This window comes from Oenanthe melanoleuca, chromosome 4, assembly GCF_029582105.1.
Source record: "Oenanthe melanoleuca isolate GR-GAL-2019-014 chromosome 4, OMel1.0, whole genome shotgun sequence".
In the NCBI taxonomy this organism is placed as follows: Eukaryota; Metazoa; Chordata; class Aves; order Passeriformes; family Muscicapidae; genus Oenanthe; species Oenanthe melanoleuca.
This window is the reverse complement of record NC_079337.1, coordinates 34808924-34824168: the sequence shown is the minus strand read 5'-3', so window position 1 is coordinate 34824168 and position 15245 is coordinate 34808924. Positions and strand designations below refer to the sequence as shown.

Sequence of the window (15245 nt, the reverse complement as noted above, 5' to 3'; positions counted from 1 at the left end):
CCTGACAGTATGACAACTGCAGATTTGTAAAGGATGTCAGATTTATATAAGATATGGCAAAGGAAAAAAAAATCACTTGCCCATTCTTCCTACAGAGTGAATGGGCACAAAGCTAACTTTCCCATTTGATTTAAAAATCAAAGTTTGGAAGGCTTCTGAATGTCAACACTGATGCATTACAGAGATGTTTATCTTCTCATCACTGCAGATATACTGCAAAACCCGAAGGGGATATTTTCCATCTCTGCTGCAATGAGAACTGTGGAACAGCAGAAATATGAATTACAAGATGCACCTAGTTCTTGCAGAAGATTTATGAAAACTGTATTTTTTAGCTGCTGCAGATGAGCTATCTTTAAATTTTTGTTTTTGCTAATTTGTTTTGGATTCAAACCTCTGTCTGATAGGTTCTGGATACTTCAGGCTGATGTTATAGAGTGGGATGGCTACATTTTTGCAGTTAGTTTACTTCTAACCATGCATCTTTGTCCTGCCTAGGTGCCAATGTGAGCACCTTTACAGCTGCATGCTGAGCTGGATCAAGGACTCCCCACAGACAGAGCTGCATGAGCAAGTCAAATGAATTGAGGGATGGAGTCTCTCTCCTGTGAAGGCAAGCTGAGACACTTGGGATTGTTCAGCCTGGAAAACAGAAAGCCTTGGGATGGCCTTAGAGCAGACTTCCTAAAGTACCTAAAGGAGCCTACAGGACACAGGGAGAGGGACTTATAAGTACAAGGAAATGGTTTCAAACAGGGAGGGACGGTTTAAATTAGATATGGGGAATTAATTCTTTACTGTGAGGATGGTGAGGCACTGAAACAGGCTGCCCAGAGAAGCTGTGGGTGCCCCATTCCTGGAAGAGTTGAAGGCTGGGTTGGAGGGGGCTTTGAGCAAACTGGTTCTGTGGAAGGTGTCCCTTCCTGTGGCAGGGAGGTTGGTACCAGATGATTTTTAAAGTCACTTCCAATGCAAACCATTCTATGGTTCTTGTGAACAAAACACAAACACCAACAAAACTTCCCCACCAAGTTCTTCTCCTTAAACATGTCTTCTCATCTGGAGGAGACCCACTTGCTATGCTGAGAAAGTGGAGGCACAAAAGGCAGCACACTTATGTCCCTAATGCATTTAGGGTCAGATACTCATGGTGTATTGTGAGCATCAGGAAAAAAAAAAAAAAAAAAAAAAAAAGACTTGCCCAGTTGTGTGGTTTACTGAGCCACCACACCCAAATCCTGTATCAGACATAACCCAAGTGGAAATAATCCAACTAGGAGAAGCCCACAACAGTAAAACAGATTATTTTGAGTGGTCTGTTCACTTCCCCATGGGGTGCTGCTAGTCTTCCCCATGAGCCCACAACTGCTCTCCCAGGGATTCCTGTGGCATTATGGTAATGCAGGAACACCATTATGCTCTACACAAGTTATGTTCCTGTTAAACATTCTTAGCAATATGAATCCCCCTTTCTTCTTTCAAATCTAATCTAAAAACAAAGGATTATTTTCTTTCTTACTACCGTACTAAGGAGCAAGCTGCACATTCTTATATTCATGGAGGAGAGGGAAGATGTGCATAACCAGCAGTTGCCCTCCACTAGGAGAGAGCCCTTCTTGCTTCTCAGGGAAGTTCTGAGTCTCAGTAGAGTTTCTATTAAAATATACATATAGAACTGGTGACTTTTCACAGCATGATGATTTGAATATGTATTTCTAAGTGTCCAAAGCTACCCTTTCCTTAGAAAGTGCACCCAAATGTCAGGCAGAACTCCCTTCCATGTACTTTCTCACTCCTGTATCCAATCTTTTATGCCACTACAGCTAGATAAGAAAGAGTATTAAGGAATGTGTCAGCCTAGTGCTGGTATGCCTTCAGTCTGCAGACAAAATAAGTTAAGAAAACAAAACTTTAAAGGAAACATATTAAAGTAAAGGAACATCATGGATGTTAACACGCACTGGGATAAAATCAGCACTAGTTATAAAACATTTGAGTTGCCAAAACTGGTCTTTTTCATGTAGCTTAAAGTTTCTCTGAATGCTATAGACCATACAGTATAAAATCAGTTAAGTAACACTGAGGCGTGACAGAATTAATAAATGCATGTAGGGCAGAAAATGGACTTCCTGCAGGAAAGTTGCTGGGGTTTGGTGTGAGGCTATGAATAGATCTACTAAATATACACTGCTGAAAAGTTTCCACTTGTAAAACCAAAGTGACTTAGAATATCAGAAATCTTAACTTTCTCATCAGTAATACTTGGCTTTAAAATAAATGCCTATGCATTGTAGTTAAATATATAAAAATATGATCTCTGCTATAAAGAAATCTCAGCTTGGAGAAGAAAACAATGAAAAAACCAAATCATTATTTCTGACAAGCAAAAGCACTCTTATCAATGAACATTTTAAGGCATCAGAGTCAAGATTATTTTGTTATGCTAATAAAATATATTTTTAAAGCATCAACCTAAAAATTATAATGAATTCTGCTTGCAACATCATGCCTTTGGTGACATTAAATAGTACATTATGGTTGGTAGATAAACCAAATTATAGATGAAAGTTCTGTCTGTTTCATAAAAATTAACAGCTGTGAAGCCATTCCTGGAAAATTATGATTGCTGGGATTAGACTGCAAACAGTATTTTGACAAGCTATCAGTACAGAATAAATTCTTGCAAATATCATACAAGATAAAACCTGTTCAAAAACCTGTTCAATCTGCCCCTCCTTTGCAGCAATGCTAACTGGCCAAGTCTACAAGAAAAAAATTTGGTGCTTAATGTTTAAGGCTGTGAGGTCTTCTTTAATCAAAAACATGAATTGTAGAGTTTAAAATGAAAACTTACTTTTCACACAAAATCCTTAGCAGGTTATATCCTGTGACAAACCCGTTGGAAGATATATTGCCCAAACTATTATAAAGTCAAGAGGAGAAGTCTGACCATTTATCTTTCTTCCTTACTTCCAGATATCCATCACTTCATAACTTACTGCAACACAAGAAAAATCTCAAGTTGTTCAACAGGGGGTCGTGAGAATAAGCCTATTAACTCCCCAAATTCCCAAAAAAACTAAAATGAGCAGGAAGAAAAGAAATACAGTAAATGAGGTATTCATCCTTTAGCTGAGGATGAGATTGGAATAAAAATATAAAACAACCAAGCATCTCACTTCACTAATGTGGGCTTGTGCTGGCTGCAGTCACCCAATGATCACCATCAAGGCTCCTTGCAAGGACCCAACCATACCTTTGTCACCAGATGCAAACATGCAGGATTATTTTTTAAAGTTTATTTTAAAGAAGAAAGCCACATCATTGTTTCCAGTAAATATAAATGTTAAGAACTGAGAATCAGTGTCTCACACACCTCACAGTAAGTTGAGCAGCCTATTCTCAGCTTAAGAGCAAAATCATAACTGAGTACCTCTGATTACCTGCAGTCCCTGTGTGCATTTCACCACACACACACATGCCAGTCAGCTTTGATTTAGAAATTATGCACCCCTGGGAAATATTATCAAAACAAATGCCTCCAAAGAGGCATAGGGCATCTCTCAACCACAAGATCTAGGCATATGAGAATCAGAGAAAAGGGGACATAGGACAGATGAAGTGTGCTCAAGGACAACAGATTTCAAAGAATTCTAATTATTTTTAAAGTAGGCCAACCCCCAGGACATATCCATTTCATCCAGAAAAATTAATCCAGCCTGCTCCCTGCCATCCTCTTTTCCCAAGGCCCCTCAGGCATACACAAAGATTAAAAGCTACATGAACTATCCTGGCAGTCTGCTCCCTTTTATCACAACAGCTTGACAACTCTCCTGTCATCACCAGTTGTGGTAGAAGATAATAATGGGAACAAAACTTGTTAACTCCCTGAGAGGTGACTGATGTGCCTATTCATGCAAAAGGTAAGCCTGCTCTCTAAGACAGAAACTCAGCATCTTGCAGAGATTTCTCCCCCACTGTTTCTCTGCACAAAATAATGGTGATGACTTAGACACTTTGGACACCTACTCACTGCTCTGCCAATGAGCACCCAAAGGTCTCATCATCCACTGCCAAAGCTGGGCCAGAGTAACCAGTCCCCCAAATTTGGCATCAAGGTATTGTCCCAGACTTGATTTCAGCATCATGGACAGCTGCTCTCCTTGAGGATGGTTTTCAGATGACCCTGAAGGATGACATTATACCTGGACCTGCTCAAAGAGCTTCAGCCTCACTGTCAGGTTAACATTTCCTGGTCTTTCTTAGGCCAAACTTTCCTGTAGTGTTTACATAAAGAAAAAAAATAGGGAAGTATTTAAGTAAACACAGTGAGAGAAGACTCACCAAGATCACACACATGCATCCAAGCAACTAAATCACAGTCATGCTTCAGATACCCAGGGCTGGAATACCTCTATAGAGAGTACTTGAGACCTCTTTACTAATTTGGTATATCTCATGCTGTAGAGTACCTTACTCAAACCAACTGAAGTATCAGAATTTGGAGCTAAAGATCTCCAAAAAGCTATCCAGAAGGCAGCAGGAGATTCTTACCACTCACCAGCAAGAGCTGAGATGCAGGAAACCCATGAAGCATCCTTCTGTATTTGAGGGCTCTTGGCTAAGAACTCTGTGATTAGAAGTGGGTGATACATTTACCATGGCTAGAATCTCATATTCCATCAAAAGAAGCAAACAACAAAACCCACCTACTGCATATTTCTATCTCTGCTGTTTACTGAGATACTCTTTTCAAGCCATCACTACTGAAGGTCTTGGCTCTGTACAAGCAGAACATACTTCATAGGGGGGAGGGAAATAAAGGTGGAAAACGTGGAAGAGGTGAGAAAAAAAACCAATATATTTCATAGCTGTGGTTTAAGGCTTCTCATAGACTTTGAAATGTTAGAATAACACTGTGGGAGATGGACTAGCAGAGTCAGAGCAGGGGAAGCAGTCCAATAAAAGCAATATATTAAATATATTACAAGCCTTGAAGAACTGACTTCAAGGCCTCATTTTACTGACAGTGTAGCAAAACTTGTTTCAAGACTAAAGCATGCAGAGAACAATTCATTTTCTCTGAAGAACCCACTATCTTAATACTGTCTTTTTTGATCCTCTTTCCTCAATAGGAAAAAAAGAGAACTTTTTAAAAGAGATAGCTTGGTTACTTTTCTAAGGTTTTACTTCAAAATGTTATTATAGATGAGACATTTTCTACAGCAAATTTAAAATGGTAAACACTTTCTCAGCCATAGCTCAAATTCTTATTAAAGAACTCAAAAGAATGACAATTCCTCAACATCTCAAAACCATAAAGGCAGGGACTGAGAAATAAAAAGGGATGTTATGCTTTGGCCCTTTATTAATTTATTAAAGCTTAAAAAGAAAATGTTTTACTTCAGGTAAAAACCAAAGCAAATTTTAATCCCCAAACTGTGGCAAAAATGCTTGAAAAAGACTAACATTGATTTCATTTAAAATATTGTACTTTTTTTCTAAAACACAGTATTTAGAGTAATACCTTTCTGCCTTATTAAAAAGATCAACTCAAGTCAGAAGAGTTCTTGCTGAGCCATTTTCATTGCCAATTTCTTAAAAGACAACAAAAATAAGTACGAAACTTTGTGGGCTGAGCACCATCTGCTCATGCTGTAATTTCACTAAAAATTATATTTTGAGACTGCCACCTGTAAAGCAAGTTTTCCACATGTAAACAGCATGTAAACCAGTATACTGTTTTTACCTTTTACCTTCCTTCAATTCTCTCCTGCTGCTCAGAGGTTCACACATCAGTGCTGACTGCTGCTACCTGCAACTGAAGGTTCCAGAAGGAAATCAAAGAAAAATACACTGCAGCCTAGGAAAGCAAGAGCAATACTAAAAAATGCTATGGCATTCAAGGATTAGAATGAGGGATTCAAGAAGACATGGTAAGAGAAACTCAAAATAAGTACATACTACCATAGAGCAGCAAGCAATTAGTTTATTATAATAGAGAAAAAAAATAAAAGAGCAATTTGTTCTCTTGCAAAGAGGCATGCTTATGTAGGGAGAAGCATGCTTAGTTCCTGATTAGTATAAATATTTTTAAAGCATCATCTCTTATTACAAAAGTAGTCATTTTTGTTTCAGGAATAATATCTGTATGGATCCTGGTAAGAAAAATATTTTATTCCCACATGGGAAGTCCACGGGTTTTCAGAAAACAGGAATATTGTACTAAAAAATGCACCTGGAAGGAAAGCACCAACCTATCTCAAAAACAGTTCACACTGTTTTGAGATTTTTCAAATTTCAGACCTGCCAATTCAAATGATGTTCCAAAGACTAAGCAAATAGGTCCAAATTATTTGATCCCAAGCAAAGGAAACACAATAAGCATGCTTATTTGAAAAACAAAGGTAGAATACAAGTATCAGCTTTCTCTTCCACATCTCTGTACAGCTATTAACAACAAAATAGTCTTTTTCCATAAAAGCACATATCTTCCCCACAATCTCCTTTACAGAGGAGGAGGCTACAACTAAACTGATAAATCCTAATCTGCCATAAAGCACAATTCCCTTTGATTCACAAAAATATTAAAGAAAACTGATGGGGGAGGTGGCCTTTTGACCAGCATGAGCTCAACTGGAGTTGAAGCTGATCAGAACTGTGGGAGACAATAAAATGATTTCTTTAAAATACATTATCAAAAGGCAGTGCAGAAATGGCATCAGCCTGTTAGAGGATGAGGATGGTCATCTCACAGGCAGGGATACTGACAGGGTGGAGATGATTAATGCTTTCTTTGCCTCTGTCTTCAACACCAATGATGGACTACCCTGGCTGTGAAAATGCTAAACTCCCAGTGGATCCTGTTCTGAGGAATCTGCTACTCCAGACAGATCCATATAAATTTATGGGGCCTGAAGGGATTCATCCAAGAACTACTAAAGACCTGGCTGTGTCATCTCAAGGCTTCTCTGGGGTGATTTTTGAAAGGTGTTGGGAATCCGTAGATATCCCTAGTTGACTGAAAGTTGGTTAACAAAGTTCCAATTATCAAAAAAGGCCTACAAACCACAGGCCTGCCAGTCTCATTTCAGTGAGGGGTAAAGTTGTGGAGATTATTCTGGGAGGTATTGAAAATGTGTGGAAGACAACACAGCCATCACGACTTCATGAGGGGAAACCTTGCTCGCCAAATCTGATTTCCTTTTCTGACAAGGTAACCCAAGTAGTTGATCAAGGGAAGCCAGTCAATGTAATCTTTTAGGATTTCACTAAAGCTTTAGATAGATCTCAGTATCTATCTGGAAGAACACCTATCTCACAGCTGGAAAAGCAGCTGGCTGGGGCACACCTTGATGTACGTACAGCCCCCTGCTGTGCCTCCCAGTGTCGTTTTGGTCCCTTTGCTATACACAGCATCCAAGCTCACAGCCTCTTGCCTGAGCCCAGAGCCAGCCTGCAGCTCCAGCTGCAGCAGCACACAGCTCCCTGCACTGTATTTATTCCAGAACACTGTCCTGGGGAGCATTTGGCACACCAAGGGCTAGGGAGGGGACTGTCCTGCTCTGCTCTGCACTGGACTGGCCTCACCTTGAATATTGTGTCCAGTTTTGGGCACTGAAACACAAGAAAGATATTAAACTATTAGAGAAGATCCAAAGGACAGCCATAGAAGTGTTAAAGGGTCTTCAAGGGAAGCTACATGGCCAACAGCTGAGGGCACTGGGTCTGTTCAGCCTGGAGGAGACTGAGAGGAGGCCTCACTGCAGCTACAGCTTCCTCAGGAGGGGAAGAGCAGGAGCAGGCACTGATCTCTGTGGTGACAGTGACAGCACCCAAGGGAATGGCCTGATGCTGTCTCAGGGGAGGTTTAGGTTGTATATGAGGAAAAGGTTCTATACCCAGAGGGTGTCTGGGAATAGGCTGGAACAGGCTCCTCAGGGAAGAGGTCACAGCACCAAACCTGACAGAGTTGAAGAAGAGTTTGGACAGTGCTCCCAGGCACATGGTGTGACTCTCAGGGGCAGTGCTGTGCAGGACTGGGAGCTGGACTGATCATCCTTGTGTGTCCCTTTAACTCAGAATACTCTGTGATTCTATGTTGCTAATTTTAAACTAATCGTTGAGAGCAGACGTTTGTTTTCCATACTTACAGAGTAAATCTAGTAATTAAATGTAACTGTTGCCAGACTTAAAGCCCTCTCAGATGATATGGCCTAGTTACTGTAAAAAGCATCCTCCCAGCCCCCCAAGGTAGAAGTCAAACCTATTAATGTTACAGCTTATCCTGCCCTATTTCCACTTGGCAGTCTCCCGTAATGCTGATTTAATATCTGACAAAAATAGGACAAAGACGCTGTCATTTTTCATTAGAGAACGTCAGCTCAATACAAGCAATTTTAACTCTGCTGAGCTTGGGTTAGGGAAGGTGAATGCTGCTTGGCCATGTGGAAAAAAATCTACTAATGTACTTCTGGATAATGCTGTCCTCCTGATGACCCAATGAGTCCTTTGCAATAACAAAATTTACTAGCATCAGAATTTCTCCTACTTCAGCTTAGCCATCCATATTCACCAGCTTTAAAACTGAGAATTAACTACTACCTGGAATTTTATTTAAAAGATTAATTTATTACATGCTATTTTCAATGCCCACTATTTGACCCCTAAGCAGCGCAAATTACCACTTCTGTTTTGTTTTCTTCCCCCAAAACCACAAATTACAGCCCACCCAGTCCATGGTGTTGATCCCAATTTCTGTGGTACTCACAAGTTTATTCATTAGGTACTGCAACAGATTAATAGTTTTACCTGTGGGATCCCCAAAACAGACACAACTGCTGCGTTTTTGTTGCATTATCTTACCTAAGTCTGCAGAGTCACCTTTCATCCTATGCTAAGGATCCTGCCAAACATTTCCTAGAAACTCTAGATCCCTCTTCTCCTGCAATGGGATTCTTGAAAAGCAAGTGTCAGTCTTAGCTTAAGATCTTTGATTTTTCAGCTGTTCAGTTCTTTTACATTATTCACAAATGGTAACACCTGGGGCTAAAATAAGACAAAAGGAATCTTGTCACATACATAAAAATGGTGCAAAACTGCCCTTTAAAGAAGAGTAGACATATATATAATTAACAGTCTTGAGATAATGAGTTCTTTACCTTTACTTAATACAAGGGCTTCTGAATTATAAGAGAGTTCAAGAATTTTTTAATATAATGTATATATATGTATACTAAATTGTAGGTATCATATAGGCTCTTTTTTTTTTCATTTTCTTCACATTACCTGCTTTGTGGTCATTGATTCTGCAATATAACTGGAAGCACCTGTCAAACAATTTAGCTTCTAATTTGATAGGGATTGGGGCTTTTATACTCTCCCAAGGGTGGTAAGATTTTTACAAGCTTTTTCAAAGCAAATTTAGATAAAAGCACATATTAAAAAATTATCATTTAATATCTCAAAACATTTTGCCTATTTCTGTGCTAGCAACACAAGAGATTACTGTAAGAAGCGATGGTTACTTTCTACAAGAGCAATACTTTGGCTATAGCAAGCTCATTACCTCACTGCACAGTCTTCAAACCAAACTTGTTGAGCACAAAAATTCTGGCAAGGTGTTAATTTCTGGTGAATATCATATGAGAAGCAGCACTTATTACAGCTCTGATTGTAGAAGGCAGCGTGGCTATGTTTAGCCCTGCACCTGTACAGAGCTTTTCAAACCCAGGTGATGAATGATTGTGTTCAGCTTTCAGATAACACCAGAGCAGCACTGCCCTTTGTGTTGATGTCATGCAATTACAGAAAGGCAAACCAGTTTATAAAGTGACCAACATGGAGAGAGATTATTTTGTCATTTAATCACTTATGTACCACCATGCATCAGATTTTTAACAAGTTCAGAAAACTGGAATCCCTCCACTACTGAACACCACTGCCCCTTTTACATCAGATTTTTTATCTTATTTCAACTCCTGCCTTTCCTCCAGTAATGACATCAACTGCAAATTCCTGTGTCTCAGTTTTTGTTCCAAGCACACTTGCTCCTTAAGGGAAAATGAACAATTTCCTCTGGGATTTCCACACAAAGAATCTAATTTAAACTACAATAACACTTCAAGTTCAGTGTGCAACTTGTCATTAAGATCTCATGGACAATCAAGCCAAGGTATACAGGATATTAGCAGTTCCTAAAGTGAGGGAGAAGGGGTGTCACCAGAAAGCTCAAAAATGTGCATTCAGCTTTTATTTCTTCTTTTTTTTCTAAAGCTTCTGCCTCCACATCATAAACTCTCCACCTTCTATTTGCCATGTGGGAATTGTAATGTTTAAACATGGCAGTTGGTGGAGGCCCACAGCCTCAGCTGCAAGATCATCATCTGGTTTCCTGAACCAGAGGGGTGTGCTAGAACTGCCTCTTGACCAGGGCACTCAGCAAATCCTCCTCTCCCTATCCAGGGGCAACCACTTTTCCCTCACTCTGGCACAGCTGCCATGACATCTGGCAGCAAGGACAGTTAGCTGTCCTGGCAGGGAAATGGGAGTGTAAATGTCTAAGGGTGGGAGACTGACCTCACAAGCTCCTGTTAAGCACATCTGGTACCCAAGATCTGCACACTTTCAAGGGTGGCAGGAGCAAGGGGACAGTTGTTGTCCAACAACTCATGCACACTTTGAAAAAACCCTTGTAACACAGCCCAGGAAGTCTGAGAACTACTGATAAACAAATAAGACCTCAACAAAATCCCAGTAAAATCATGTTACTTACAGACACAGAAAATTAAATGCCTTCAATATATTGGTAGCTCAGGTGTAGGGGCAATGGAAAATCCTGACTTTACTATAATGCTTCAAATCTGAGGCATGGGGCTCCCAGATAAAAGGCCAAGCAGCCTGTGCCAAATTTTCAGGAGTTCTCCTCATTACACCTGTGAACAGGACAGACTATGGAATTCATTTTGTGGGCTTAGCAATCTCATCACTACATTTCTGCCTTGTGCAAGGTCAGGCACATACTTCCAGTAAATCTTTTACTACCTTACTAAACTCCTTCTGGACCCCAGGAACACACTGGACACTCTTCCTTACTGTCCCTCATAAAGACAAATGAAAGGGGTAATTTGGAATTGGTCAGATTCATAGAGTTAAAGTTGACTTAGAGTACATTTACTCCTTTAAATAAGCTTTCAACTTTTCAGCAACGAATCTTTCTTTACTGTTTCAGCCCATTGGTTCTGCCTGCTGTACTACCTACTCCTTGACAACAGCAGCTTTAAGGCTGTACCTCTGAGGCTGATCATTAGCAACACATCTCGCTGGAGAACAACAAACACTGTAGCTGGGATCCCTACAGCAATCTTGTTACGATGAATGGCCTCAGCGGTGTGATTGGCACATGGTGTGACTCCTGAGTGTCCTGTGCAGGGCCAGGAGCTGGAATCCATGATCCTGACGGGTCCCTTCCAACTCAGCATATTCTGTGATTCTCACTCATCTCCCCATGGCTACAGAACTGTGACCCCTTGATCCAGAAGACCAGAAGGTATCAGAAAGCCTCCAAAAGACACAATCAATGATTCTACCTAATTTTTTCTCACAGCCATAAACAGAGTTCCTGCCTAAACGTTTGGCAGCCTTGCAATCCTTACTATCACATAGCAGGTATCTTTACTTACACAAAAGATGTGTCTGAGAACAGACCTTAATATATTTTCCTTGTTATGATTTGATTTCGATTGGAAACTGAAAGTTCTTAAAGACCAGAGTTAGTTTATTGTCTTTAGATATTTCAGATAATACAAAAGAATACTTAATCTCTCACTCCAAATCCCACAAGCACTTTTTCCTCAAATGGAGGAAGTTCCAAGTGAGGTTACCCAGAGAACAGCTCTGTCCTCCCAACTTCTGAACATCCGTCAGCCAGAGTCCTCTATTGGAAGGAAAGGCGTTATCTCCAACTATCTGTATTACTGTCACCACCACTTTGTTCTCATTTCCTTCCTAAACAGCCACTTCTCCACTTTCATTTTTGTTTTGAAAACTCTCTGTACATTAATAATCTTTACTTTCCTAAAGACCTCAGAAATCTTTTAAATCAGGAAAAGAAAGGGTAACACAATATTTGAAAGGATATTTTTAAAGGTACATATTTATAACACTAAAAGATCTTCTGTATTACCTATTGTCTGCTGCTGTGAGCAGGAAAACATTGAAGGTTATAAACATAAAAAAGAACATCACAGCAAATCTTTTCATCTTTGCATTCTTAATGCTTTGGTATTATTAAGAAGTGCCCAGGGTTACAATACAGAGAGGAAAAGGGTAGTGCCTGAAGCTAGCTAAAAAGCAAAATTCTATTTTAAGCTGGTACTGTTTGACAAGGAATTTCATATTTGCTGGTTAGAGCTTTTAGCACAAGAAAAGGGAGAAGGCTGTTGTATGGGAAGATTTATTTATCTGTCATCTTTAGCTTAACAAACTTTTGGGCAACTGACAAGAGAGCGAACACACACATTTCTACGACTGAACAAAGAGCACACCACTGCATTTCTGAGAAGCAGCTGAGATTAAACTCCTACTTCCCTTATGCTGAAGCTGTACCAAGGCACTGTTCCCAGGTGGTGAAGGGAGCACACTCAAGACACAAGCTCAGCTCAGGGGGTCAGCTCTGCCTCTCCAAACACAACGCAGGGTATGCAGGTCCTAACCTCTGGACATATCCCTGGGCTCTGACAGCTTCCCAGCTTGCCAGAGCACTGCTAGTAGGAAACACAGTCACTCTCATTTCATAATTCATATCCCCTACCTGAGCAGCTTCTGAGATGGAAACCACTCCAATCCAAAACATGAATTTAGTAACAACAATAATGTTTCTCAGAAAATTATGAAGCAGCATGTGTTACTCTCACATATATCACAAAGGCAAGTAAACAGCTGATCTAGCTAATGAATCAGACACTGTTTAGATTTCATCTTTGACAGTGTTTACTTAATATAATTGTATTTGGTCTCAACAAAGACTGAAATATTTCCTGAGATGGCTATCATGGATATTTCCTCCTCAGGTCAAGACCAGGTAACCAAGACAGAATGCTGCTTTATCAGCGGCAGGACTGCAAAAACTCTTGCAATTCCTTTACTGGTACACAAATGAGCTAAAAAAAGACTTCTGAATTGCACCTCACATGTGAATGGAAGTGGACACAAGGGCTCAGCTCAAAAGTCTCTGAGCAAAAGCCTTCAGGCTCATGAGAAAGGACAGCATGATGCATTACAGCACTTGAGTACGTAGATACAGCACATGAACACCAGGGCTACAACACTTCAGTGGTCACCCCACAATAAGCATCTGGAGATGGTCACTGCTCTACACAGCAATGCAACCACTTTATTTTTTCCTGAGATTGCCACTTTGAACGGCTGTTCACAGTCTTTTCCTGAGCAGGAAAAGTAATTTGACCAGTTTTGAGGCAAAATGTCTACTGCCTGACATTTTCTTCGGAGGTACACAAATAAATTCCTGAAGATTTTTCCACACACAGAAAATCTCACGTTGTGTCTAGAAGAACAGATTACAGAAACTTCACCACTTAATAAACTGCTTATCTTCCAAAAAACCACTATGGCCTATTATCTCAGCAGTAACTGCCAAGATACAGTGAACTGTAACAGCTTCAGAAGACGGAGCATCTGCTGCAGGAGTCCAAAATAATTTCCAGTTTTCAAAAACAAGAGTTCTGTCAACTCACTTGCCTTACACAATTATCCAAAGCAACTCACTAGAGAGGTCCAAGATCATTAGTGAACGCATAATAAAAGATCCCTTTTTAAGATAATCACTGGAAAATTTTATGACTTTACCAAGATTATTTTAATCTTAGCTAATCTTACTTCAAGCAGATCTCCTTAAGTCCAGTTATGTCCCTGAGCTCTAAAACATCTGGGGAAAACGGAAGAATTACTCTGACTCCTTCTAAGACCCTGGTGTCAGAGGGTCAGATTATTTTCACCCGACTAATACAAGGCCACGGCAAGCCTGATAGTGCAGATTTGTTCGCCTGACCTCCTGAATAATTTCTGGAAGTCAGCTGAAGCGCTGCCACCTGTGCTCCCACCATTCCGGCATGGGAGACCGGCACGACCAGCCGGTAAATCCAGCGCCTTTTGGCTTTCTGCTGCTCTTAAATTCCCTGATCTGCTGCTTCTCCTTGGCCAAACCTGCCCCGCGGTCGGTAAGGCGTGGGGAAGCCGATCGGCGGCAGCCAGGTGAGCTGGCGAGGGAACACCTGCACCCTTTGTTGGAGCTCTGGGGGACCTGTGCAGGACATTTACACAGGGGACCCGGCGCGGCTATTCCGGGATGGAGAAGCCCGAGGGGGAGCCATCCCAGGCGTTTCGGGCGCTCGGGGCGGAAGGGCCCGGGCGGGACGCTGCCCGCAGCACCGCGCCGCTGCCGGGGGGGCTGCGGCGGCCCCGAGCCGGCCGGGCGGAGCGGGCCGGACCGGACCTGGGCCGGCCGGGCCCCCGCGGAGCGCCGCAGCCCCGGCCCCAGGGCAGGGACGCCGGCCGGGCAGGGACGCGGCTCCGGGGGCCGGATGGGGCCGGCCCCGCCGCTCCGCGCTCCCCTCTCGGGCCTGCAAGGCTCCGCAGGCCGCAGCCCGGGCAGCCGCCCCCCGCCCGCCCGCAGCCGCCGCCGGTCACATCCCGGGCGGCGGCCCCGCCACCCGCTCCGTCGCGCCCGCGCACTCACCCGCGTCCGTCCCGGGAGATCCGGCTCCTCGGCGCGGGTCGACAGCGAGGACCAGAGCAGCAGCAGCCCCAAGAAGCTGCCCGCCAGCAGCACGGCGCGCAGCAGGAAGCCCAGCTTCAGCCGCATCCTCCCGCCCGCCCTCTGCCTCCCGCCGCCGCGCACGCAGCGCCCGGCCCCGCGCACCGGCCGCCTTCCGCCCCCCGCGGCACCGCACGGCGCGGCCCCGCCGCCGCTCCCCCGCCCGCCGCTGCTCCCCGGCAGCCGCCCGCCTGCGGAGGCTGTCCTCTCGCCGCCGCCGCAAGCACAAACTTTCTTTTTTTTTTTTTTTTTTTTTTTTCCTCTTCCTCCCCCCTCTTTTCCCTCTCTCCCCCGCGCCGCCCCGGTAGGCTGCGGGCTGCGCTTGCCTCCGCGCCGGGCGCGGCGGCCGGGGCGATGCGGAGCAGGAAGTGGCCGCCGCGGGAGCCGCGCGGTTCCACGTGGCCGCCCCGCA

General features: G+C 42.8%; 1 protein-coding gene across 2 annotated transcripts in view; it reads right to left on the bottom strand.

The window, feature by feature from the left end:
- Nucleotides 1-14935, bottom strand: part of GALNT7 (polypeptide N-acetylgalactosaminyltransferase 7) — a 69124-nt gene extending 54189 nt beyond the window's left edge. Inside the window, exon 1 of one of the 2 annotated variants that reach the window (XM_056490386.1) lies at nucleotides 14756-14935. In XM_056490386.1, coding sequence (XP_056346361.1) covers nucleotides 14756-14881 — 126 coding nt within the window. In that variant the 5' untranslated portion in view covers nucleotides 14882-14935. The remainder of the gene's footprint in view (nucleotides 1-14755) is intronic. The other variant, XM_056490385.1, reaches the window with a different exon arrangement.
- Nucleotides 14936-15245: the final 310 nt, after the last annotated feature.